Source organism: Colletotrichum spaethianum (genome assembly GCF_022836535.1).
Source record: "Colletotrichum spaethianum MAFF 239500 DNA, contig10, whole genome shotgun sequence".
NCBI lineage: Eukaryota > Fungi > Ascomycota > Sordariomycetes > Glomerellales > Glomerellaceae > Colletotrichum > Colletotrichum spaethianum.
Genome location: NW_026054780.1, coordinates 1,124,553 through 1,149,952, shown reverse-complemented (window position 1 = coordinate 1,149,952; position 25,400 = coordinate 1,124,553). Strand labels below are relative to the sequence as shown.

General features: G+C 55.1%; 12 protein-coding genes across 12 annotated transcripts; 6 read left to right on the top strand and 6 right to left on the bottom strand.

The window, feature by feature from the left end:
* Window positions 1-47: 47 nt before the first annotated feature.
* ColSpa_04864 (frataxin, mitochondrial) lies at window positions 48-813 on the bottom strand (the record flags this gene model as incomplete). Its single annotated transcript, XM_049271076.1, has 2 exons — window positions 48-320; window positions 454-813. 2 exons carry the CDS (start codon window positions 811-813, stop codon window positions 48-50), a joined length of 633 nt encoding a protein of 210 aa, XP_049127033.1.
* A 489-nt stretch (window positions 814-1,302) lies between these two features.
* Window positions 1,303-1,928, top strand: ColSpa_04863 (AP-3 complex subunit sigma; the record flags this gene model as incomplete). The annotated part of the gene is made up of 2 exons (XM_049271075.1): window positions 1,303-1,371; window positions 1,431-1,928. The coding sequence occupies 2 exons, from the start codon at window positions 1,303-1,305 to the stop codon at window positions 1,926-1,928; spliced, it is 567 nt and encodes a 188-aa protein (XP_049127032.1).
* Window positions 1,929-2,057: 129 nt separating this feature from the next.
* ColSpa_04862 (uncharacterized protein) lies at window positions 2,058-2,566 on the bottom strand (the record flags this gene model as incomplete). The annotated part of the gene is made up of 3 exons (XM_049271074.1): window positions 2,058-2,195; window positions 2,218-2,288; window positions 2,341-2,566. The coding sequence occupies 3 exons, from the start codon at window positions 2,564-2,566 to the stop codon at window positions 2,058-2,060; spliced, it is 435 nt and encodes a 144-aa protein (XP_049127031.1).
* A 568-nt stretch (window positions 2,567-3,134) lies between these two features.
* On the top strand, window positions 3,135-7,041 carry ColSpa_04861 (leucine--tRNA ligase, cytoplasmic; the record flags this gene model as incomplete). The annotated part of the gene is made up of 10 exons (XM_049271073.1): window positions 3,135-3,352; window positions 3,404-3,491; window positions 3,547-3,798; window positions 3,849-3,975; window positions 4,304-4,532; window positions 4,564-4,750; window positions 4,798-5,849; window positions 6,043-6,131; window positions 6,183-6,225; window positions 6,276-7,041. The coding sequence occupies 10 exons, from the start codon at window positions 3,135-3,137 to the stop codon at window positions 7,039-7,041; spliced, it is 3,051 nt and encodes a 1,016-aa protein (XP_049127030.1).
* A 2,869-nt stretch (window positions 7,042-9,910) lies between these two features.
* ColSpa_04860 (uncharacterized protein) lies at window positions 9,911-10,531 on the top strand (the record flags this gene model as incomplete). Its single annotated transcript, XM_049271072.1, has 2 exons — window positions 9,911-10,322; window positions 10,377-10,531. 2 exons carry the CDS (start codon window positions 9,911-9,913, stop codon window positions 10,529-10,531), a joined length of 567 nt encoding a protein of 188 aa, XP_049127029.1.
* Window positions 10,532-11,166: 635 nt separating this feature from the next.
* ColSpa_04859 (uncharacterized protein) lies at window positions 11,167-11,361 on the top strand (the record flags this gene model as incomplete). Its single annotated transcript, XM_049271071.1, has 1 exon — window positions 11,167-11,361. One exon carries the CDS (start codon window positions 11,167-11,169, stop codon window positions 11,359-11,361), a length of 195 nt encoding a protein of 64 aa, XP_049127028.1.
* A 9-nt stretch (window positions 11,362-11,370) lies between these two features.
* On the bottom strand, window positions 11,371-11,707 carry ColSpa_04858 (diphthamide biosynthesis protein 3; the record flags this gene model as incomplete). The annotated part of the gene is made up of 2 exons (XM_049271070.1): window positions 11,371-11,448; window positions 11,513-11,707. 2 exons carry the CDS (start codon window positions 11,705-11,707, stop codon window positions 11,371-11,373), a joined length of 273 nt encoding a protein of 90 aa, XP_049127027.1.
* Window positions 11,708-12,513: 806 nt separating this feature from the next.
* ColSpa_04857 (ATP-binding cassette sub-family D member 2) lies at window positions 12,514-14,812 on the top strand (the record flags this gene model as incomplete). The annotated part of the gene is made up of 4 exons (XM_049271069.1): window positions 12,514-13,038; window positions 13,059-13,310; window positions 13,359-14,032; window positions 14,086-14,812. 4 exons carry the CDS (start codon window positions 12,514-12,516, stop codon window positions 14,810-14,812), a joined length of 2,178 nt encoding a protein of 725 aa, XP_049127026.1.
* Window positions 14,813-15,585: 773 nt separating this feature from the next.
* On the bottom strand, window positions 15,586-16,502 carry ColSpa_04856 (uncharacterized protein; the record flags this gene model as incomplete). The annotated part of the gene is made up of 3 exons (XM_049271068.1): window positions 15,586-15,646; window positions 15,816-16,325; window positions 16,384-16,502. The coding sequence occupies 3 exons, from the start codon at window positions 16,500-16,502 to the stop codon at window positions 15,586-15,588; spliced, it is 690 nt and encodes a 229-aa protein (XP_049127025.1).
* Window positions 16,503-16,833: 331 nt separating this feature from the next.
* ColSpa_04855 (uncharacterized protein) lies at window positions 16,834-17,478 on the bottom strand (the record flags this gene model as incomplete). Its single annotated transcript, XM_049271067.1, has 1 exon — window positions 16,834-17,478. One exon carries the CDS (start codon window positions 17,476-17,478, stop codon window positions 16,834-16,836), a length of 645 nt encoding a protein of 214 aa, XP_049127024.1.
* A 1,924-nt stretch (window positions 17,479-19,402) lies between these two features.
* Window positions 19,403-21,292, bottom strand: ColSpa_04854 (uncharacterized protein; the record flags this gene model as incomplete). The annotated part of the gene is made up of 3 exons (XM_049271066.1): window positions 19,403-20,055; window positions 20,106-20,442; window positions 20,495-21,292. The coding sequence occupies 3 exons, from the start codon at window positions 21,290-21,292 to the stop codon at window positions 19,403-19,405; spliced, it is 1,788 nt and encodes a 595-aa protein (XP_049127023.1).
* Window positions 21,293-23,311: 2,019 nt separating this feature from the next.
* ColSpa_04853 (chaperone protein DnaK) lies at window positions 23,312-25,255 on the top strand (the record flags this gene model as incomplete). The annotated part of the gene is made up of 4 exons (XM_049271065.1): window positions 23,312-23,601; window positions 23,692-24,271; window positions 24,328-25,165; window positions 25,218-25,255. The coding sequence occupies 4 exons, from the start codon at window positions 23,312-23,314 to the stop codon at window positions 25,253-25,255; spliced, it is 1,746 nt and encodes a 581-aa protein (XP_049127022.1).
* Window positions 25,256-25,400: the final 145 nt, after the last annotated feature.

The following is a 25,400-nucleotide window of genomic DNA, read 5'->3' as shown; positions in this document are numbered from 1 at the left end:
GCCAAGACCACCTCCTATTTTCATCTTCAGGTGGGACTCTTGACGGCCTACGACTGGTCCTCACCGTAGGTCGACGGGGCTATGCTAAGGTCGATGTCGAGCTCTTTCAGGAAGAGGTCGTCCAGGGTGCTTCCATCACGGGTATAGACCCAGGCGCCGGCGGCGGTGCCCTCCTTCTCGTTCTGCGAGTCGCCGACAATAACCCAGTCGTAGCGCTTGGGACCTGAAATGGGCGACGAGAGCCAGATCTGCTTGTTCGGGGGCTGCTTGTTGATTACGTAGGTGCCAGCGTCGGGAAATGTAACAGTGAGAACACCGGCCTGTGTCGTCCATGTTAATATCCGTGTGAACTCTTAGTTTGCGATGGAGTTACATCTAATGTCAGACAGCAGGCGGGGTTGAGTTCGAGACTGGAAAGTCCAATTGGGGTTCACTTAAGGATCAGTTGCTTACAGCGTACTCGACATCGATGCCCTCACGGGCATCGGCTAGCTCCTCGAGCTGTGTGACGATGGTCTCGAGGTGAGCGTCAGAGAGCTCGTGGTACTCGGCATCTGTGAGCTCAACTACGTTCATCTTGACATCGTCCTTGGGCGTCTCCTTGACCTTGGGATCGTCGGTATCGGGCATAATGCCGCGGGTAGCAATGCACGACGTCGTAAAACTCTTGCGGACCGGGACAACAGGGATGAATGGCTTGGAGGCAGCAAAGAGGAGAGCGGAGCGGCGCGGGACGCTCAACCGGGATTGCGACGAAGCGCGAAGGGTGCGAGTGGCCGCGCCGGTGAGCTTGGTAATGTTGCTCCGGGCCATGATAGCTGTAGCTGCTTTCTATTACAGGTTTGAATGGCTTGGTTTGCGGTGTTGAAGTATTAAGACTTCGATCGGTTGAACGGAGGAGAGAGGGGGTTTGTTGTAGATCAGAAAGATGCTTCTCAGAGAATTAACGGCAGATGAAGGGCAGCTTCGGTTCCTTCCCCACGTCACTGGAGGTGCGGGAGCTGCAAGTGCAGCTTCGATCCGCAGTTGAAGGAAGGAACAAGCTTGGGCCAGGAGGAGGCCCCGGCAGAATGATTACCTACATCAGAAAGTCATGTGCCAGGTACCGCCAGCGCACCTTACGTTTTGGGGCGGTAGCGGAATTGCAATTGCAGGCGTCGAGGCAGCTGGACCCCACCAGCCCGCAGCGCATCAAGACTGGTGGGACACCTTCGGTCGTCTTGAGAAGCACAGTTCCGCGAGACCACTCGCCGGTGTCAAACAATCCAGCAAAGTTGGGATGCTCAGGCGACAGAGAATATAATGATCAACGCCTTTCTGGTCTTCAACGGCCAGGGTCAGCCTCGTCTGACCAAATTCTATACTCAACTGGTACGCTTGAGCCGTCGCAAGGTACACGCTTGGAGACTTCGACTGACCAGTCATCGCAGGAAACCAGCATGCAACAGCGCCTGATCTCAGAGATCTTCACCCTCGTATCCAACCGTCCGGCCGGCTCGTGTAACTTTCTCCCGCTTCCTCCCTTGCTCGCTGCTTCGGGTACCTCCCACTCGTCGTCGGAAGAGGAGAACGACGTCCCCTCTCTCGTAACCTACCGCAACTACGCGACCCTCTACTTCATCGTCATTTCGACCTCAACCGAGTCGCCCCTCGCCCTAATCGACCTGATCCAAGTTTACGTCGAGGCACTTGACAAGCTCTTCGAGAACGTATGCGAACTAGACCTCATCTTCAACTTTGAGACGTTGCACGCAACACTAGGCGAGATGATTGTGGGAGGAGTAGTGATAGAGACAAATCTGGATCGCATCGTATCTGGAGTTAGGGCACAAGGCACCGTGGCCAAACGACCCGTGAACGAAGGCCGGAGCGCAGGACTCGGCGGTGGACTGGGCATGGGAAGCAATTTTGTCTGGCACGGAAGGTAGACTGGGCCATGTCTGACAAGAATATAGTTATTATTCGAATGGTGTGGTTGTACATGGGGCTTCTCCGGCCGGGTATTCAAAACTCCATAAACTCCTTCCAATGTTGATGCTTCTATGTCGGCCTTGAGCTTATTTGGTCGTTTCGGCGGGAGCGGGTGCTTCGGGCGCATCTCTGCGTCTCTCGTATCGTTTATCGGCATCGATGACGCCAAATAGGCCACGAAAGCGTTTGCGGATCTGGTTATAAAAGTGAGCAGAGTTCGTGATCTGTAGTCGGAAGGCTACGAACCTCTTCGGAAGGCCTATACTGCTTGCCAAAAAACTCCAGCTCGGAGAAGAAGAACGTCCAGCCAAGAAAACCTGGTTCAAGTTAGAGGAGTTCCTATCCAATGTCGCAGTGACTTGAACAAACCAAGAACTGTCGCCAGCTGAGCGAGCTTAACGGCCTTGTTCCATCGCGGCCGCGCATACACCAGCGCTAGACGTCGCTTGTACTTCTTTTCGAATCGAAGCTGTGACTGAGGCGGGAGATTCGTGAAGTTAGGAGGCCACACCTTTTTCGTCCGATACGGGTTGTTGAAGACATTGAGCTTAGAGCCGGCTGCTTCAGCCGCTCGTCGCACGAACGTGGGAAACATTGTAGATTTGATTCGAGCTTGGTCGTGGTCACAATGGCTGGTGGTGATCCCGCGGACGGCTTGGAAAGGCAAGATCTAAACGGTGCAGCGTCTTGCCTCGGGCCGTTCGCGACTGGAGAAGCTCGTTGAAGAGCCACACTCAGCCACATGCTATCAGCCACACTAAGATGGAAGCCCGCGAACGGCTAGTAGTAGAACGAGGTACGTACTGCTTTAGGCTGCCTGGCTATCCACTTATAGCATACCTAGCGAGCACAGCGCTCGAAACAGCGGCCAGTGACCACTGACCCGACAGTACCCCGCCATAGCCACCCAAGTCATCGCGGGGCACACTCAGCCTCGAAAAAAACATCGGAGCCGCGACGAAATCCCCCCCACGTTCGACTGTGACTCAGGATTCCTCGACAACGACATCCCGAAGGAGCAGAGACGAGCACGCGAACCCGAGAGTGACTCGCAACGTCCGGTGCTAGAGTCAACGTCGAAGCACTTCCATTACGAATTGATTCGGTTGGAATTGGCCTCTGCGGATTCCAATTCCACGATACCGAACGAGAAACCCGCAATCATGGCCAACGAAGCCGCCAAGGCCCTCGAGGCCCTCCAGGTCTCCAAAACCAAGGAGCTCAAGGGAACCGAGAAGCGTGACTTCCTGATCTCTCTGGAGAAGAAGTACCAGCAGAAATGGGCGGAGGAGAAGATCTTCGAGGTCGACGCCCCCTCTACGAAGGACGTCCCTCTGCACTCCATTACCGCTGAGGAGCTGCGCCAACAGCAGCCCAAATGGTGCGATGCAATTAGCTATGATATAAAGGATGGGTATTGACGAGAGTACAGGATGGGCTGCATGGCTTTCCCTTACATGAACGGTCGCCTCCACGCTGGTCACTTGTTCTCCGTGAGCAAGGTCGAGTTTGGTGCTGGTGTAAGAGAAGCCATATATCAGGAACTGCTGTAAGAAAGCTGACGGCGTGATCCAGGTCGCCCGTATGCAAGGAAAGCGCGCTCTGTTTCCCATGGGATGGCACGCCACTGGTATGCCCATCAAGGCTGTTGCCGACAAGCTCAAGAACGAGGTCGCCATGTTTGGCCGTGACTTTGAGGGATATCAGGAGGAGGAGGTCCTCGTCGACGACAAGCCCGTCGAGGCTAAGGCGGCTCGCGACGATATTACCAAGTTCTCCACCAAGAAGAGCAAGGCGAATGCCAAGACGATCAAGGCCAAGTACCAGGTTTGTTGCGGCTATCACTTTCAAGAGAATTGCAACTAATCTCTCCTTAGTTCCAAATCATGGAGGCCATGGGCATTCCCAGGCAGGAGATCCACCTCTTTGCCGATGCTTCCTACTGGCTCGATTTCTTCCCTCCTCTGGCTCAGGAGGATCTCACAAGTCTCGGTTTCAGAATTGGTTCGTGGGATTCCAACTTTCATTATGGTGCAATTAGCTGACCGGCAAAGATTGGCGCAGATCGTTCATTACTACTGAAGCCAACCCCTACTTTGATGCATTTGTTCGCTGGCAGATGATCCGCCTCAAGGAGCTGAACAAGATCAAGTTCGGAAAGAGATATACCATCTACTCTATCAAGGACGGTATGTTCAGGCCAGTGTCTCGGATTCGACACTATTTGCTAACCTTGCGCAGGACAACCCTGCATGGACCACGACCGAGCTGAGGGTGAAGGTAAGTTCCTCAAGTCTGCCACCATATTATTTAACATCTGACTTTGTAAAAGGTGTCGGTCCCCAGGAGTACACCGGACTCAAGATGAAGGTCCTCGAGTGGGCACCCAAGGCTGGAGAGGCCCTTAAGTCTAAGCTTCCCGCGGACGCCAACATCTTCCTCGTCCCGGCCACTCTTCGTCCCGAGACTATGTATGGCCAGAACGCCGTCTTCGTGTCTCCCAAGATCACGTACGGTGTCTTCAAGGCCTCCGAGAAGGACTACTACATCATGACTCAGCGGTGAGCATAATTTATGCCTACCCTTTACAAGGCGGAAACTGATGACCCCTAGCGCTGCTCGTAACATGGCTTACCAGGGCCTTTTCGTCCAGGACGGTGTTGTCGATCAGACTGCCGACATTGAGGGTTCCGCCCTCATCGGTACCCGCGTCCATGCTCCCTTTTCTGTCCACAAGGATGGCGTCCGAGTCCTTCCCATGGAATCTATCCTGCCTACGGTATGTGTACTCATCCGCTGCTGCTTGGCAAGACTAACACCATCTAGAAAGGTACTGGTGTCGTTACTTCCGTCCCCTCGGACAGTCCCGCCGATTGGGTCATGACCATGGACCTCCGCAAGAAGGCTGCATACTACGGCATCGAGCAGGAGTGGGCTGAGCTTGAGATCGTCTCCATCATCAACACTCCTTCCGGAGACATGATCGCCAAGACTCTGTGCGAGCAGCTCAAGATTGCTTCGCCCAAAGACACAGTCCAGCTTGACAAAGCCAAGGAGACTGCATACTCCGAGGGTTATTACAAGGGCACCATGAACATTGGCGAGTTCAAGGGCGAGGCTGTTGAGACCGCCAAGCCCAAGGTCCGCCAGTCCCTGATCGACCAAGGTCTTGCGTTCGTCTACTCTGAGCCCGAGCGCAAGGTTGTCAGTCGATCCGCAGACGACTGCATTGTCGCCCTGATGGACCAGTGGTACCTTGACTACGGAGAAGAGTCTTGGAAGAAGACTGCTCTCGACTGGGTTGAGAATGCGGACGGCAAGGGCCTGAACACCTTCAGCCACGAGACCAAGAACGCCTTCCAGGGTGTTCTCAACTGGCTCAACCAGTGGGCTTGCGCGAGATCATATGGTCTCGGTTCCAAGCTGCCTTGGGACCCTCAGTTCCTCGTTGAGTCGCTGAGTGACAGTACCATTTACATGGCTTACTACACCATCGCCCCGTACCTCCACAAGGACATCTTTGGCAGAGAGAAGGGCACTGGTAACATCGGCCCCGAGCAGATGATTGATGAGGTCTGGGACTACGTCTTCTGCCGCCGTGAGCTTGATGACAAGATTGTTTCCGAGTCAAAGATCTCCAAAGAGACTCTCGAGAGCATGCGCCGCTCGTTTGAGTACTTCTACCCCCTCGACCTCCGCAGCTCCGGCAAGGATCTCATCGGCAACCACTTGACATTCTTCCTATACATCCATCTTGCCATTTTCACACCCGAATACTGGCCCAGAGGTATCCGTACCAACGGTCACTTGATGCTCAACGGCGAGAAGATGAGCAAGTCGACTGGTAACTTCATGACCCTGCAGGATGTCGCCCGCAAGTTCGGTGCCGATGCCGCCCGTATTGGTCTGGCCGACGCTGGTGATACCAACGGCGACAGCAACTTCGAGGAGGACGTCGCCAACCAGGCCATCCTGCGTCTCCACACTCTTAGGGGTACGTTCGCGCGATCTATTGCTTAGGGGTATACTAATAAGAGTAGAATGGTGCGAGGATGCTGTCAAGAACAAGAGCGAGCTTCGGACGGGCGAATGGAACTTCTTTGACAAGGTCTTCAACAACGAGATGAACGTCATTGCGAAGGAAGCTATCCAGCAATACTGTAAGCACGCCAACGATTTGACGCTGTAGGCCGCGCACTAACGTTCTTCAGCCGACACCTCTTACAAGCTGGCCCTCAAGGCTGCTTTCTACGAGTAAGTCTACAATGCAGCTATTGATGGACGCCACTAACACGAGATCGCAGCTTCAACAACGCCCTCTCTTTCTACCGTGAGAGCAGCGCCTCAGTCAAGATGCACCACGATCTAGTCATCCGTTACATCGAGCTCCAGTGTCTCCTTATCGCTGTCATCGCTCCTCACTGGGCCGAATCCGTGTGGGTCGAGATCCTCGGAAAGGCTACGTCGATCCAGCAGGCTACCTTTCCCGAGATCCCCGAGACCGACGCGGCCCTCACGGCGGCGAGAAAATACATCTCGGTTACGGCGTCCAACGTCAACTCTGCCGAGTCTCTCCAGCTCAAGAAGAAGGCCAAGGGCAAGGAGACGTCGTTCGACCCCAAGAAGCCCAAGAAGCTCACTATCTTCATGAGCGAGAAGTTCCCGCAGTGGCAGCAGGCCTACATCGACCTCCTAAAGGAGATGTGGAACCCCGAGACCAAGTCGGTGGATGACAAGGCCCTCAACGGAAAGATTGCCAAGATGGGCGAGATGAAGAAGGCCATGCCGTTCGTTCAGGGTCTCAAGAGACGCCTCCAGCTGGGCGAGCCCGCGAGCGCGGTCCTCGAGCGCAAGCTGGCATTTGACGAGAAGGCCGTGCTTGTGGACATGATTGACGGTCTCAAGCGCAGTGCCAACCTTGTGGAGGTGAAGATCATTGCAGTGGAGGAGGGCAGCAAGAAGGGCACGGATCTGGTTACCGGGGCCGTGGAGGAGAGCCTGCCGCCCAACGCCGATGGCGCTGTGCCGGGTGCCCCCAACTTTTTGTTTGCCAACGTGGAGTCGTCATGAAGTGCGATGAATAGGGTAAAACAATGTCAAGGCCTGCCCTGACCTGGATGGTGGCATCTACATGTTTGCGTGGCCCTGTTTCATCGGGAAAGAGGAGAAAAAGAACAAGATGAGAGTTAGATATCAATGATTACGAATTTCGTTCATGAATAAGCACGAAGTCGTGCTAGTGTGTCTCAATGAACACCTCTCGGTGGGTGAGAAACGAGACCGGGGCATGCATTCTTAGTGCCGGGCTTGGCGTGGAGGAGCTTGGCCGGCGGTCCGATTCTTTGCGAGCTGGAGCCGGCCTTGGAGAGTTCTCCAGCAAATTGAGCCAGAAGAGCGGAACGGAGAGCACTGCATGTACGCCAGAGAGACATGCGGGCTGCTTGGAGACAGCTGGTGCATTGCGACCTGAAAACAAGGCTTCTGGAGACTTGTGGAAACCAAGGCATGGATGTGTTGCTGGCATGGAGGTGGAGTGCATGGAGGTGGAGTCGAGACTCGAAAGCTGTCAAGACTCGACAGGCCACGGCCATGGCTCATTGTAGTACTTTATGCCCTGCGTGAGAACACTGCATTGGCGGATGAGGTAGTCCGAGTCCCCAGGTCTCCGTTCAGTCTGTCATAGCAGACCAGAGAACAGCGCTGATTCGTGGAAGAAGACAAACATCGTGGCTTGACACGCCGTTGAAAGTTGTACGTACAGAAACATTGACAATGTCTACAGAGAGGTGGCTGGTGGGGCACTTTCGAACTCTGATTGAACGCGGTGAGTCTGGAGAGAGCGTGGCTGGGGGTGAGTGATGCGGTGACGGATGCCCCAAGAATCGCAAAGGAATAAACGGAGAACTGCGTCTGGCGGGGAAGAATGAAGGAATCGACGGCTACTGGACGAGGACGGGCAAAACCTGGCTGGAACCCCTGCTTCTGCACCTTCTTGACCCCGGTCCCTGCCTCCTTCTTTTCCGTCCTATGACCATTCTCCTTTCACCACCACACCTCTCGCCGTCCTGTCTGCTCGCTCCAGTCTCTGGAACCTGGGCATGTTCATCACATCGAATATCGGCTTGACGAAAGCGACCGGACTCGACCTCGATCACCCGAGTTTTGTGTGTGTCGACCCCTGGAGCCGCCTCGTATGGCGCCTGGTCCGGCCTACCTAGTATGATGTGATGGACGAGAAAAACGCAAGATGTCTGCCCTCGGGCCCGAGAGGGGAAGGATTGCCATGCAATGACCCGACCAATCCAAACACAAGGAGGGTAACCGATGCAGCCGCCTGTTGCTTCTTTTTCCCGCACCTTTCCTCACCCTCTTCCTCTTCCTTGCGAGCTGATTCTCCGGCTGTCGCCCTGACTACGACCCTTTCCCCCCCAGCTGCAAAGCAAGTGCTGACCCGCCGTCGGGTATGACGCAACTGAGCACGGCATCAGGCATCGCCGACTTGCTTTACCCCCGTCCGCTCAACGACTGGTCCCTCTGTTGGCCGGGGCCACGGCCGTAATTGGTACCACCATCGACTTTTCCAGGTAAGAATGGCTGCAGTCGGACGGCCGACGGAGTTGGCAGCTTACGCCATTTGATTTGTTTGCTTTGACTCCGTCACCCAACCACGACCATGGGCCGAAATGACGAGATGGTCTCTTGTGGGAGTTTGCAGGTTTGCGGGAACACGGCAGCTTAGCACCGTTGGCAAGCGTCATTCTGGGACTTTTCAGTCGGCCCCTTGGTGAATTCTCGAGCCAGGTACCGACGGCCAGGGCAGGATGTCTGCCCGCATGGGTGAACTTAGATCGTTGCTCAAAGAGCTTGGATCTCGGCTCGGCCTGGGATGCTCGGGGTTCTGGCGCAAACCCGTGGGATACAGCGTCCGTCAGAGCTCTGTCATGGGGATTGCGCTGATGTGTACCGGGCTTGCGAATGAGATGGGATGGCAGCAAGATGAAACAACAAAAACCGAGGTGGTGGGGGAAACACGTCTGCCGTGGCTTGTCATCTCTTCTGCTCTTTTGTTTCGTCGTTGTTGCTGTCGTTGTATCGCATACAGGTGTTTGTAGAGAGGCAGGCAGTGCGATGTGCTAGCTGCTGCAAGTGAGGCCATCCCCAGCCATCTCTCTATGCACAGTTCGACAATAGCCCATCAAAGATCACCACGGGCATCCTACCCAGCCTTCTCTAGTGCCCCTTGCTCTACTGAGCGGTGCCCTTCGGTGAAGCAGCCCACCCGATTCCTCATGTCGATCCCTGTTCGACAAACCACAACCCTGTTTCGCCTCGTTCGGCAGCTTCCACCAGCTTACACCCCTGTCCAACGACCAGCCCAGATCCAGCGTCAACACGCAAGCCAGCGAGAGAACATGATGTTGTCGTTTTGGCTTGGGCTTGGGGTCGGCAAACCGTCGCAGCCTCCAAGGCCGCGTTTCCCTGCTTCACCCAGGCCCTGTATGCTGTAACCCGCCTCACCACAGCTCACCACCCTTTCCCACCCCTGGCGGCCAAGCAACCAACCTTTCGTTTTCCCAACCCCAGTGCCGTCACCGCTACCCCTGGTCGTGATGATGTCGTGCAAAATCGCCATTCTTGGCACCGCTGCTGTCACCGACTCGCACAATGTGCGGCGTACGTGGTGGTACGTCTCGGTTTGCTTGTCACGCAAACCCTCACTCCCGTCTCTCAGTATATATCCCATCTGGTCCCTCTTCCATGCAGAGGCTTTTGATTCTTGTGTCTCACTACTCACAACAAGATCATCAATTCCCACACTCAACTCATCAACAAAAAGAGCCTCAGCTTCCGAGCTAGACCAGTCGCTTCCTTCTCGATACTGATCAATTCTTGCTTCGACCACCTCAACCAAACGCTCTTAAGCCCATCACCTATCAAAATGCGCTCTTTTGCCATCCTCTCCGCTGCCGGCCTTGCTGCCGCCCAGGTCACCTCCATCATCATCACCGACGGCATCACCGCGACCATCACTCTCCCCGTCTTCCCTGAGCCCACCTCCCTCGCCTCTCCGGCCACTACCGTCACCGCCACCGTCCCCGAGACCACCGTGACCGTGTCTCCTGAGCCCACGCCCTCCACCACCGTAACCGTCTCCGCGGGCACCAGCACCGTCCCGGCCGGCTTCACCACCACCACCGCCGTCGTCGTCGACGACCCCCCCGTCACCACCACCATCCCCATTGTCATCCCCACCATCTCCGTGTCAGACCCCGTTGTCACGCTCCCTACCATCACCGAGTCTACTTTTGACCCGGCCACAGTCACCCCCGTCGTCCCCCCCTCCGTCAACAGTAAGCCTTCCCTCCTCCACAGAACATGAGAACAGACAACTAATACGATCCCAGCCACCCTCGCAACTCTCACCCAGACCTACTTCACCTCAACCCCCAACGCCACCACCTCCGGTCCCGTCATCGTGCCCACCGCTGCGGCCGACAAGCTCCAGGGCTCCGTCGTCGGCCTCATCGCCGCCGGTATCGCCAGCTTCTTCCTCCTCTAGAGGACCAAAATCAGGATGGACATTTGTTACGCTTAATGAGAGCGATGGAATTGCTTTTTCGGCATTTTAATGGGAACATGAGAAGCAACGGCTAATTTCAACATGTATGATGGGAGCCACGGCTCGGAGCAATGGCGTTGGACAACTTGCATACAATGATTAATGACCTTAATCACGATATAGCATAATACTGCTACCTAATTCAAACACAAATCAACACCTTCAAATAACTTTGGTCTCAAACAAATAGGGTTGGTTTCTTTCAATGCCTGGTGCACTTTCTGGGTGAATCCTGCCAAGTACTAGATGGAAACTTGCATGTTTAGTCCCTCAAAGCGGAGTCCCTCGCTCCTACGTCTCCCATTCCTTCTTGACGCTCCCAACAACATGTGACCAGCTTGTCCCGCCAGTGACATCTGGAAAGCACGCCCCGGAGTGACAGCGGCGCGGCGCTTGTGCCCAAGGGCGACGTCTCTGGATTAAATTGCCATGTTTCAAGCCGCATCCTCATTTAGACTTGTTTGCGCACCCATCCTCCCCTGCGTCAGAGTCCAATCTCCTCTTCACGACCGGCAAGAAGGGGCTCGGGCGACGGCACGTCACCTACGTGTACCGTAGGACCGAAGCCTAGCATCATGGTGCGAAGAAATCGCCGCAGACAGCGATCCCGAAAAAGTGCCTCCCATGATTTGGACTCGGACGGTCTCCTCGATGGCGCTCCGCGGCAGGCGGTCGAAGGTGGCGATCCTACCGAAGGGACGGCGCGGCCACCCTTTGACGCGGCTTCCCTCGAGTTCGAGTATGTCAAGCTCCTGAGTATGATCTTATGATCTTAATATTCAAGCGGCAACGGGGATCTGGGCAGTGGCGTCCTCGGCGAGCTCGGGGTCTTCTTCGGGGTCCTTAGGGAGATCGTCCTGCGCGCACTTTGTCAGCCACGCACTTTATCGAAGCGCAGAGAACGCGACGCTGAAAACGTACCTTGTCGAAAATAACGCGGATCATGAGGCTGCAGCTGGGACACACGGCAATGTCTTCCTCGTCGCGCAGGTCGGCCAGCGCGATCTGGAACTTGTCGCCGCAGGGGCAGGGGTAGTGGTAGATCTGCATGTCCTCGTCGTAGGTCATGTCCTCGATCTCGATCTCGTCATAAATGGAGATGTTGTCGTCTGACATTGTGGCGGTAACTTCCTCGCGATTGAGATGTGTGTATTGTTTGTACGTCTATGTATTCGACTTTTGAACTGGGATGTGGCGATGGAGTCACAGCTGGGCGCAAGTTCACTGAGAGGGGTGCAGAAAAAAATATAAAAACAAAATAGAAAGGACTCCGCTGGTTTGCCCCGCGGTGTGGCTGGTGACATCTCTTCCCCAGAGTCAAGCCACATCTTACAAAAGAAGGCTTGCGCCTCAGGCAGCCACACCAAGGACCAGATCACATGCCATCGGCATCCGATTCACATGGGAACGGAGACCCAGGCGTCCATTTTCCGGGGTTTGCCAATCACATCTCTTGCCCATGTGGGGTCGTCCTCTCTCCAGGGCGCACTCTGGGGAGCCGAGGGCCAGGAAGCAGCGCTTTCCCCAGGTCCCAGTAAGTGCCAAACAAAGACCCGAGCCCCCAACTCGCACATGTACCTTTGGTCTGCTGAAGGAACCACAAAGGCCGAAGCCTCGTCCGAAGGAACGTGTGACCTACAGTCATGGCCGTTGGCGACATCTTCCCCTTTCTCACCGACGCCGAATAATTCGAGTAATCCCCCATCTCCGCGATAACCAACCGACGAAGCTCAATCGGAGACGAATGCGTTAACCACCCGATCCTTGAAACGGACGGTCCCCCCAGCCGCCGGTGACGTAGCCGCGGCATCTCGTCCACGACAGCCATTCCGCAATAACATCCCCATCCCATCCTCGAATCCCGAATACCTACAACTCCGACGTCCCCAACATCCCCCCACGGGGCGCACGCATCGCTCACGATGGCCGCTCAATCCAAAGTCTCCCTGATCGGGATCCCTTCGAATCGCACTGTTCGCAACCTCGTCCTCCAGCTGACCCAGCTCTACCTCGCCAACCGCTCGCGCATTTCCCGTGCAGTCTGGATCACCCTCTTCGTCGCCCTCGCGAACCGCATCCGCCACGCCATCTCAGAACAGAAGGCCGCGTCGGCGCGCGAGGCTGCCGTCCGCGAGTCCCGCGCCACGGTCGCCGTCTCGGACGAGGATGTCACCAAAAAGCGCAAAAAGGTTGAGCTGAATCGCGAGTTCTTTCGGTCGCTGCTGCGGCTGTTGAAGATCGTCATACCTGGGTGGAGGAGCAAGGAGGCGCGGCTGCTCATCAGCCATTCATTCTTCTTGGTGGTGAGGACGTTGATCAGTCTGAAGGTCGCGGCGATGGACGGTGCCATCGTAAAGAGTTTGGTCAAGGGTAACGGCAGGGAGTTCCTGATGCACATTGTGTGGTGGATGCTGATCGCCATTCCGGCGACGTTTACGAACTCAATGGTTTGTTCCCGCCGTTTCAGGGCGCCGAGTACAATGACACTAACGCGGCGACGCAGCTTTCCTACCACCAAGCCGAGCTGTCGCTCAAGTACCGGACGCGGTTGACGCAGCACATCCACGACAAGTACCTCTCCAAATTGACCTTCTACGGTATCTCCGCCCTCGACGACCGGATAAACAACCCCGACCAGTTGATCGCGGTCGACGTTGCCAAGTTCTCTAATAGCTTGGCTGAGCTCTACAGCAACCTGGCGAAGCCGATTCTGGACATGGTAAGCCCCCTCTGCTTCCGTCTCACGTTCAATTCCTAATAGCCGCAGACTATCTACACACATTCGCTGTCCCGCAGCGTCGGTGGCGAAGGCGTCGTCTCCATGGCGCTCCTTGTCCAGCTCTCCGCCAACGTCATGCGCGCCCTCACACCCCCGTTCGGCAAATACGTCGCCGACGAGGCGCGTCTCGAGGGCGAGTTCCGCTTCCAGCACTCGCGCCTGATCGACCACTCCGAAGAAGTCGCCCTCTACCATGGCCACGAGGCCGAGAAGGACACCCTCGACAAGGGCTACTTCACCCTCATCAAGCACGTCAACTACATTCTCCGCCGCCGCTTCTACCACGGTTTTATGGAGGACTTCGTCATCAAGTACTTCTGGGGCGCCCTCGGCCTGCTTCTCTGCTCCGTGCCCGTCTTCGTCAAGATACCGGGGCACATCTCCATGAACATGGGCGACCGCACAGAGAGCTTCGTCACGAACCGCCGCATGCTGCTCTCCGCGTCCGACGCCTTTGGTCGCATCATGTTCTCGTACCGCGAGATCATGGAGCTGGCGGGTTACACGTCGCGTGTTGACTCCCTCCTTGAAGTCATGAATGATATCCGGGCCGGTCGGTTCCAGAAGAAGCTTGTCTCCAGCTCAGGCACCGAGAACAACGAGGCCGTCCTCAAGGGCCGCGGCACCGTTGTCGAGAGCAAGGACATCGAGTTCATGAACGTGTAAGTGTTAGCCCCAACCCACTTCCTAAAGCGCCCCCAGCTGACACAGGTAGCCCCATCATCTCCCCCAATGGCGACGTCCTCGTCAAGGCCCTCTCCTTCTCCCTCAAGCAGGGCGACCACCTCCTCGTCGTCGGCCCCAACGGCTGCGGCAAGTCGTCCCTCTTCCGCATCCTCGGCGGCCTCTGGCCCGTCTACGGCGGCACCGTCCACAAGCCCCCCTTCACCGACATCTTCTACATCCCGCAGCGGCCCTACCTCTCACGCGGCTCCCTCCGCACGCAAATCACCTACCCGGACTCCCTCCGCCAGATGCGTGCAAAGGGCGTCACCGACGCCGACCTCCTCTCCATCCTCTCCCTCCTCGGCCTCGAGCACCTCCCCGGCCTCTACGACGCTGGCTGGGACGCCGAGGCTGAGTGGCGCGACGTCCTCTCGGGCGGCCTGCAGCAGCGCGTCGCCATGGCCCGCCTCTTCTACCACCGCCCGCGGTACGCCATCCTCGACGAGTGCACGTCCAGCGTCACCCTCGACACGGAAAAGGTCATGTACGACAACGCAAAGGCCCTGGGCATCACCCTCATGACCGTCAGCCACCGCCGCAGCCTGTGGAAGTACCACAGCCGCATCCTCCAGTTCGACGGCCAGGGCAACTACGTCTTCACCAAGCTCGATGCCGACCGCCGCCTCAAGCTCGAGGACGAGAAGGAGGACCTCGAGGTGCTGCTGCGCCAGGTGCCCGAGATCGAGAGGCGCATCGCCGAGCTGACTGCCGCCTAAGAGCAAGGTTGCGACGTGGCGGGGCCTTTTTGTCATGGGACACGATGAGGAAGATGGAGACACGATAGATGCGGCATTTGTGGGGCTCTCAAGGGGAGGGAGGGTTTACTACCAACGGCATGATTTCATGGACTCAGGGATTTTTGCAATTTGTACATATGTAGACCACCACCACAGACAGGATTTGGCGTAGAACCGGCTCGGCAATCGAAAGACTAATGTTACAACTCCCTTTGCGTACCTGATTGCTGCCCATGCTCCTCAGAGCCTGCGCCCCAACCCTCGACATCTATACAGAAAAAAAACAAGAAACCACCCCATCCGGGGCCGAGCCGTCGCATCCTGGTCTTCTCAATCTCTTTCGCATGTCTTCCAATGGAAATCAGGCTACACCGAATTGCTCGCTCAATGCTGCGCAAATGCGGGACATCGAATCTGTTCCTTCCCCGGGTGTTGATGATTCATTCCCATGACATTCCCAACATGCCCTGCCATGCCGATCCACGACCGAGAGAAACGCTGCGGCCTGAGGACTCAATCGAAAAGGTTGTTTGGATGAAAGCAGCAGTTTTCGCTGTGTATGCTGTTGTCGAGTAGTAAGATCCGCTTATGATCCGCCCCGCACTCGTAGCAGAACTCATATTTGCATCTCGAACCTACGATTCGTTCATCCGGGTTAGGCACTCGCTGTTATCCAATTTCCGCTAGATATATGAAACACTATGGCTCGCTACCAGGACTAGACTGGCGGCACGAGACCTCGGCATCGGACGCTATGCGCCCGTTCCCAGGTAGTATAGCAACCCCAGCAGAACTCGTAGCGGCACTTTATGCCTGTGATGATGTTGGCTTTGGGTTTTGCAGAAGCATGGATGCCACGGTACCAGGGACAGGAACGATGTATGATACAGAAAGGACATGGAATATGCTTACAAGTCATATGTGAGCTGTTGCTGGTTGTCAGCATAGGTACCTAACGAAGGCTTTGTGGCAGAAAACTCACCAGCCAGAGTTCTTCTCGATGGCCCAACCGCACCCGGGACACGGCTTCGTCGTCCTGCTTACAGTTACCAGGCTCTGTTCCTCTTCGGCTTTGCGGCGGGCTGCAACCTTTCTTGCCAGGGCTGCCGCCTTACGTGTCCTTTCTCTTTCATTGCGTTCTCTGGCATCGCGCTCGTGTACCTCGGCCTGTTGTTCCGCCATAAGGCCCTGAGCCATGGCACGATCGGCATCTTCCAGCGCTTGTCGGGCTGAATCCAACTCGTCGTACTCCATCTCGATACGCGAACGAAAATTCTCGGGGTCTCGCAATAGCGCGTTGTACTCCTCACACGACAAGTTTTCGTGCCACATGACGTTGTGGGTAAAGCAGGAGCGCTGGCCGCAGTGTAAGCAAGTCACTATGGGTTGGTCTTCGCCCGTGTCGTGAAGCTGACCCGAGCCGCAATTAGCGGTACACCAGATGAACTTGTCAGCTTCGGCCATGGCTGCTCGGAGAGCCAAAGCCTCGTACCTGGCAACCGGTTAGGGAAGAACGCTCATGTTTGGAAGCAATGACCGTGGCTACGTACCGGGCAAAGGTCTCCTCGTCCGCATACTTTTGGATGTCGACGTATTCTAGAAGCTCGCGACACTCGGGACACCGAATTTCTGTCCATAACCTGCTGTTCAAGTCCGACTTGATGGACATTTGCAGGCACTCCAGACAAGCCTCGGGAGGATGCGTACACATAGGCGTGACACTCAGGACGGGGAACGATGATGCGTCTCTTGTTTCGGCACAAATGGGACACTCTCTCGAACCGCCAAGGTCATTAGCTGGAAGTCTCTGACGAGTAACAACAACATCTGTGGTATCTGTCGCCTTGTGGTACCTCTGGCCAAAGCTACTTCCGGTCAGCAAGCACAGAACCGCAGGACCTTTGTGCGAAAAAGTTTGGCAGGCGTCGTTCCCGCAAATATTTCTGCACGGGAGGAGGGGAGAGAGGGACCAGGTGCTCTCGTAGACCACAGGGGGCTGCCTACCTAAAGTCATCAGCTCCAAGATCAGCAGAACGCGATCCGGAGCCTGAGTCCTGACTGCGTAAAAAGGCGACCGTCATGGCCTGCTCCTTTTGCTCGAGGAGGGAAATGTACGGATTGTTTGAGCCCAACGGCGCCAGTTTTGAGTTAGACCTAGGCCTTGCAGATGGTGAATTCAGGGGCGGCGTTGTAGCGGCGGTGCTGGTGCTGCCACCTGTGGTTTGTGGCGAGAAAGGCATGACGTCGAAGTCAGCAAGAATTGACGCCGGCGTGGGGAGGAAATAGCCTCTTTGCAGCGGAGGAGATGAAGAAGAAGCAATTGCCGTCTCTGTCACTGCTGGAGTTATCTTTGGTGCCGGCATGGGAAAGTCGAAGTCGGCCATAATCTCGGCGCTGATGGCGCGGTAGTAGTGGGACCGTCGTGGAGGCTCCTGGGAGGGGGCCGGTAGCCGCTCCTGGTGACTGTTTCTCGCCTGCGTCGTGGACCTTTCCTCTACTCCCATACTCTCCACATCCATAGCCATTGTCCAGTCGTATTGAGGGGGTGCAGCATCAAGTCCATCGTCGCCAAACCCCCCCACCAGGGAGGGGTTGGCACTGGAATGGTAGCTGGGCGGCAGCCCGGTGTTGGAAGGGGCAAACATTCTGGTCAAGGAGACAGAATCGACAGAGGGAACATATCTCGGATGTGAGATGGACACTGCGTTGTTCTCTGATCGTAGGAGGTCGTCCTCGGTTGCAGACCCTGCTTGAGGCGTTGTTATTGTCGTCGGTGCCTTTGATGAAGGGCAGGGAGTGCCGTTGGCAGGGGAGACTTCGAGGTGCAAGTAGGACGTTGCAGGGTTTGTTGTATAACGTAGCTTAAACCTGGCCAGGGACTCTGGTTCGAAGGTGTCAAAATTACGGGATGAGCTAGTTTGGTCCTCATCGGCGTTCGTAGTTGATTGCCTCCCGCTCGTGGACAGCGAGTAGCGAGGAGGAGGATACAGACGGCCGGGGTCCAGACTCTGTCAGTACGCTTCGTCCTTCGATGGACATGTCAAAAGTCACCAGTGACTTCGTGTTTGAGTACTCGAAGCACGGTGAGAAGTGATGGACTCCCGGGGTGTCCCGGCTGGATGCTTGGAGTATTACTCGGACCTTCAACCTTGCATCACCGTCCGAGCATATAACCGATGCATCCAGGCCGAAAGCCAAAGAAGCATACACACAGCAAGCGGAAGATGCAGCGCAGTAGGCAGATGTCGACGCAGATGGATAGTTGGTCTGAAGTTTGAGAGATGTGTTGGTCGGAACTTGGGATGCTATGCTCTCGGTAGTGGACAACGATGTCAGTGTTGTTTGCTTGAAGAAGACGAGGTCACGGCGCTCAAGACATGCTTCTGACCAGAGATTGAGGCGCTGGATCCATCATGCAAAGGGAGACAACGAGGTATGGGACGTGAGAATGCTGCTACGCGGCTTGGCCTGTCTTCCTGCGTGATGCAGTGCCGGATGATAACGGCCAAGGCATGAGGCGACGAACTGCAAGGTCGTCGGATGAGGCTGTATGGGTTCAACATAAACCTTGAAGGCGAGAACGGTCCCAAGTCTACGTCCAAGTGGTTCATGCCATGGAAGGGACACCGCTGCGGGAGGAGGACGGAGCCTTTGGCGAAGGTACGTATCTCGTCATATCCCTCCCTATCTTTACTAGGAAAGTGTGCCCTGTGACACACCTGCATCCTTGCACCAAGTGCCCCACCGATTGCCCGACAGGGGGGACGGCCTGGAAGGATCCACTAGAGCTCGTCGCTGTTACCCGGTCCTTAGCGACCTGAAAGTCTCGCTTGCCTACGCCAGCACTCAAATGGAACCACTGGTGGCTTTGACTTACACCAGCCCAGGCATCTTCATGGAGACAACATACTTTACTGCAGCCATTCATGTAGCGATTCACTCACACCTCTGACACCTCTCACTCCGACTTTGGCCGTCATAGACACATCCAATTCCAAAAGTGCTGGTACTTCGTACTTTGAGAGCCTAGTTCATGGTTCGAGAACGCCTTGGCTGTGGACTGCAAGGATGCAAGTGCGGACTTGCCTCTCCATGGCCTCGTTAGCCCATTTATGCCACATATTCCCTACATAGGGCTGGATTTGAGCCCCCCAAGAAAAGCCTGTTACGTGTTCTTGCCTCTCCATGGCCTCAATACTTGAGATAGAGGAGTCAGATCATCCACGTTTGCCTAGCCTCTCGCCGGGATGAACTCATGACCCCAGTCACACGTTGTCTAGTTTACCAACTCTCTAGGCCCGAGTATTGGACGCACAATGTATCACTAAGTAAGGAACAGCATTCATTAGCCACTAAGATGGAATGAGAAAGCTTGTCTAAGTGAACTCCCAAACATGCCGGTCTACATCGGCTGTCGCTGCTCCACCATACAAGAACGGGCAACACTAGATAATTATCCTGAGTTGCACAGATATCATATCTCAGGTACGTCTGAAAACCCCCACAACTTGAAGCAGCCCCAGGCCAGCACGAAGAATGAAAATCGAACAGTACCAGACTGCGGAGCTCCTAGCTTCCCCAGCGAAAAGTAGCCCACCCGCCTGCCTCCTGTCTCTCACGATCGCTCCTAGCACAATAGAGATGATACAGCAGCGTGCGGTCACCGCTTTCCCGGAACTTGGCCCGCTTGTCTTGTGGGCCCCACGCCACCAGCATCTGCTGTCGCCGCACGATCTGTGGCTCCTTGATTGAGTCGTTGCGGCCAATCTGCCTCATGTAAAGCGCGGGAGTAAGAGTACAGACGTTGAGCATGTGATGGTATAGCTCCATCTTTGAAGGTGGCGGATCCATCTTGGCCAAGTTGACAGCCTTGCGGTTTTGAAGCACGTTCTTGCAGTCAAGGTCATGCAAGCAGTCGAAGAAGTCGGGCGACGTCTCTATCTCACCATTAGGGCTACACAGAATGTATGGATTGATGTCGAAGTAGAAGTGGTTCGTTGACACCAACATCTTTTCGTAGAGTTGCATAGCCGGCTTGATGCAGTGCTCTCCAAAGTTCTTGACGAACCACTCCATCTGGTCTCTCCTACAAAGTATTTTGAAGATGCCAGCGAGCTCGTTCATGAGTTCCCGCGCTTTCTTGTCCCTGCAGTTCATGAACTGTCGAGAGCTCAAGATGGCATTGTAGGCCTCGGCCGTCCATGTTCTAATTGCAAAGAGATCTGCGTCATGTGTCAATATCCTATGCTTGATTGCAAAACGTGCCTCTTACCTCGCTTGGGCTCGACGTGATTCTGCAAAGCCGTCTCCACGAAGCTGAGCACTTCGACACAACTTGCAATGGCGTCGTAAAGCACTTTTTGAAAGATGTTGTCATTGAGGAATCTCATAATGATGGCAACAATGACATCTTCGTCCGTTTCGGGAAACGTGGATCCTTTGACCAAGTCTGGGTACATGTGTATCATCCGCTTCAACCTAAGGGCCTCAGTGGGCTTCCGACGGGCGTTCATCAGGACATCCTCGACACCCTGATCGTAGTCGTCGAGGACAGGATCCATAAACTTGGATACCCAATCGGCGATGCCTTCGACGAGATCGTCATACTCCTGCAGTTCCATTAGAAATGGCCGGCAAAATGTTGCGAGAGGCCAAACTCACGCGTCCGACTTCTTCAGGGGTGAGCTCCTTGCGGTAGGGTTGCAGACTGAAGATGTGAGATTGTGCATCTCTTAGCTGCTCTTTTAAAGTTGAGTTTTCTGTCTTCAGCTGGCTGAGCATTGGGGCCAGCGACTCGGTGTCCATTCCAGTGTCGTTGGCGGCCGAGCTCACGCTCGTCTTGATCTCATCAATTCTCTTTTCCGCACGCTCTGCCTTTTCCTCAGCAATCTCAGCCCGCGCCGTCGTCGACTCGAGTTTGTTTCGCAACTCCTCGATCTCGCGGTGCAGAAGTAGCTCATGGTTGGTGTCGACTCCGTGTCCTCCGTCATTAATTCGAAAGGCGGGGTGGCGGTCATCAGAAGCTTGTCTTGGGAGCGAAGAAACGTCAGCTCCAAGATCGATCAAATCACACTCGACGAAGGAGGGTGAGTCGGCAGCCGAAGTATGGGGCGGAGAGCGATGAGGATGATGAGAGACAGGATAATTGTGAAAACGGGTGGCAACGAGGCCCTTGGGCAGAGCTTGCCTTGGTCCCCTGCTCTGTGTGCCATTTTGCTCTGGAGCTGGTGGCTCGACCTTTGTGAACCCCATCTCGTCAAATTTAGAACTAGCAGTTGGACTGACTTGCTCGGTGATGACATTCACTTGGTTCTTGAGGACTGAGGTATAGGCGAGTCTCATGTTGTCGAGGATGTTTGACGCGACGTCAGTGCCGAGGGGCTTCTTCTCCGGGACGAGTGGTCTGTGACCCTCGCGGTGCTGTGATATGGGGGTTACCAGCTGCCTGAGGTCTTCCATGATGTTGACGGGGGATGCCAGACGGCGGGAGCAACGGAGCGGAGTTTGGACGAGGAAAGCGAGGCCCAAGTCTTTGAATCGAAGAAAGGGGGGAACAGACAGGGGCGTCTGGACGAAATGTACTGTGGTGGGGGTAGAAGATAGCAAGAGTGGAGGCGTACCGCAAGCAGAACCAGAGCCAGAAGGTTCAATACGTGTAGTGAACTTGTTTATGCCATGCTTCGTTGTGTCATAATTTCCGATGCCAATACAAGGACTTTATTCACTTGACCCTGGCCAAGATGCTGCGGGAAATCGAGGCTGGGTCAACTGGACCTCGATGGGCCAGAGGCCAGGCAAGGCCTATAGCAAAACATTCTGGTCAGTCTTTCGATTTCCCATGTCAGTAAAACTCTTTATGGTATAGACTGTCTACGGTAGCGTTGTTGCTGTCGAAGGGTAGCTACAGAGTGCCTTTGCGCCTTTGGGCGTAACGTATGACTTCGCGCTAAAGGCGCGAGGCAGTGACGACAGGTCCGTATCTTTTAGTCTGGTCCTGGTTGGTTCAGGACTTAGAGGGGGGATTGTAGCTGAAAATATCTCTCGAGATCGCTTTTGGGGCAAGGGTTGAAGAGATTGCTTCCATTCTGGTTGCTTGGTTATCATTGACCTGCTTGGCGTGGTCAGACCACGCATAACGTTGCCCTGTTTCTGCTTGGTCTGCCTGGCCGTGACAGTCTGAGCTGTAAAGCTTCCAGTGCTCCCGGGGCTTTTGCATTTGCACTTTAAGAACCATGCGCCCCTGGATGCAGAAACAGCCCGTGCGACCCGCTAGAGAGCACGACTTGGGGGGATGGCGTTCCGTTTGGCGCAACGTGACAACTGCCATAGTATCCGTAAGCGCCCGCCCCGCCCCCCGCAACCTGGAGAACTGGAACGTCGTGGGCCAAGATCGATTTGAAAGGGCATGTTCCTCATTGCTTCTATGCTGGCGTTTGTGCTTGGCTCTATGCGTGATCAGAGGGCCTCAAATGCGTGAGAGTCCCGTGTTTCGCTTGGGCGCAGGTCCCGTCCCGCCGTCACCGGGCGAAAACTAGCGCGTCTCTGCCTTCTCATCACACGGCGTGTATCATTCTGGAACGGTCCGGATGATTTCGCTGGGCTGGGTGCTTGAAGATGGTCACCTGTCACTGTTGGGGTTTGTTGAACATGGCATCTTGCTTTTTCCAGCGTACTTCCCCGTCGTTGAGTGAAAGGCCATGGCGATCCCTCTCGGCCCCACCGAACCGGGGGTACCTAGAGTCTCCAACGTCCGTGGCAGGTGTAAGTAACTCGGGCATCTAGCTAATTACTTGCTGCCATGCCCAGCCAGTGAGTACCTTTCCCTCTTATACCTACTTTCGACTAGCTACATTACCACCAGTAATAAGCGGGCTTCTATTCTGCAATCTACCTTACAATGGAAGCTCAGGTAGATGGAAGTCCACTCGTTCAATAAAGTACGTCCTGTGACCGAGCTTGTCTTCCTTCAAAGAGGTTCGTTCCATAAAGTAGATAAGGTTCAGCCGGTGCCTCTTGCCGCCTTGCACCATCAAACATCTCCACCCGAGCTTCACCCAAGGCTGACTATGCTTGTTGCTTTGATCTGCTGACCTGGCATTGATATCAAGCATTCATTTCTACTGGATGATACGACCCAAATCGCATCCACGTCTCGAACTCGCCTCCTTTCCCTTTCTTTCCTCGCCCTACAAGTTGCCCCTGCTTTGGTGTTGTCTATCGAAACTGCCCTGCCATCCACCGGATTCCACCTCCCGGCGCATCCAGTCAAGTCGAGCATAGCTTTATTCGCCTTCCCAGAACGTGTTCACCCAGAACATTAGCTCCGAAATAGCCTTTTTGTGTGCCTTCGTCTTGCTTTATTGTCTATTTCCCTGCAAGTCTTTAGCCCATATACTCTTGAGCGATACATGGATTTCCGTCTAATTGCTATTTCCTTTCTTTCTGATACCCGTGTCTGATCCTCGCAATACCCAGACGATGTCTCCGCCCTCCAACATGGAAAACTTCGAGAAGCTCTCCATAAGCGAGCGCAGAATTGTTGTCGGCATCGACTTTGGAACCACCTACTCCGGTGTAGCCTGGGCCGAGACACAGCGTCCCGATCGACGGACCGCCATCACTACGTGGCCCATTAGTAAATCTGTTCGCGAAGGCGAATCCTCCGACAAGGTCCCTACCAAGCTCAGATACGCCGGCGATGAGGTTCAATGGGGATTTTCCATTCCCATGACTGCACCTCAGGATGAAGTCGTTGAGTGGTTCAAACTGTAAGTGTCTTCTACTATCACCGGCATGTTGTGCAATCCACTTGAGCCATGCAGTCACTTGCCATAATCTGTAACTTACTTCTTGACTAGTGACCTTGACCCTTCTCTCCAGAGCATGGGTCAAGCAGTATCCTCGGAGGGTAGAGGAGGCCGCAACGTGGACAAGTTGGTGACAGACTACATCTCAGCACTCGGTGACCATTTGAGCTATATCTTGCGAGAGAAGCTTGGAGATCAAGTCGTCAAGACCACTCCTCTCGAGTTTGTTGTAACTGTCCCCGCCATCTGGTCTGACCTCGCCAAGGATAAAACCAAGCAGGCCTGCCAAAAGGCGGCGGGCCTTACGACCGACGCTCCTATTCACCTTGTCTCTGAGCCCGAGGCCGCCGCCATCTACGCGCTCCATGGCCTAGATCCTCACGGTCTCAAGGTCGACGACACAGTCGTTGTTGTGGATGCAGGAGGTGGCACCGTCGACTTGATATCCTACACCATCACGAGTCTGAAGCCTATCCTCGAAGTCCAAGAGGCGGCTCCAGGATCCGGTGCTTTGTGCGGATCAACCTTTCTCAACATGCGCTTTGCCAAGTTTCTCAAGGCAAAGCTTGGTAAGGAGGAGGGTTTCGACGACGAGATCATGGCCGAGGCCATGGAGCAGTTTGAGAAGAAGGTGCGTTCGAACTAATGATACTCTGCTTGACATAGCTCAGTACTAACAATCCGCAGGTCAAGAGACAGTTTACACTCGGCGCCGCTTCGGAGGACACCTACACCATCCCCGTCGGAGGTCTGGCAAACAACAAGGAGCTTGGTATCAGTCGCGGTCGATTCTCTCTGAAGGCGTCTGATCTCCAAACCATCTTCGAACCTGTCGTCCTGGAGTGCATCAAGCTCGTCAAGGACCAGATTACGGCCAGCAATGTCCCAGTCCGTGCCATCCTTCTGGTTGGCGGTTTCGGCGCTTCAAACTACCTCAAGGAGCGTCTGCGCAATGCCATCGACAAGAGTATCCAGATCATGCAGCCCCCCAACGCATGGCAGGCCGTGGTCCAGGGTGCCGTCATGAAGGGTCTGGCGCAAGTGTCACCCGATCGTCTCACACAAGTCAAGGTCCAGAACCGGAAGGCTCGCAAGCATTACGGGACCGAATGGCGTACAAAGTATGACGCCAAGACCCACAAGCACCTGGAACAAAAGCGGCACTGGTGCGGTCTCGACGGTTGTTATAAGGTGTACACCATGGAGTGGTTCATCCAGCGTGGCGACAATGTCTCTGAAAATGAACCTTTTTACACCTCATTCGTTTGGACGGGCTTGGTGAGCCAGGGCCGCATCAAAAAGATCAAGATGGATGTCTACGCCGACCGCACTCCGCGAGCCGCGCCTATCGCTCGCGACGACAACGTTTCCATGCTCGTTCACATAGAGGCCGACGTCAGTCATATCCCGGAGAACATGCTTGCCCGTCGCCAGGGTCTTGATGGGCAATGGTACTACGAGCTGAGCTGCAAGATCGAGGCAGTCTACCTATCTGCATCAACCGCGTATACCTTGCTTTACAACAGTAAGTCACTGCATGTCCTCTGATTTGCAACTCATTACTAACTGGGGCCCAGACCAGCGTTACAGCACTGTGACTGCCGAATACGTCTAAACACCAACAGATATTCGATCATACAAGTCCAGTGAGTAATATAGGGTGCGTGTCTTGGAAATGAGGCCGTGAGGGTGGATTCGAAGACAGAATGGGCAGGTTATACATAATTGACTCTTGTACGCAATATTACGATGCAACATTG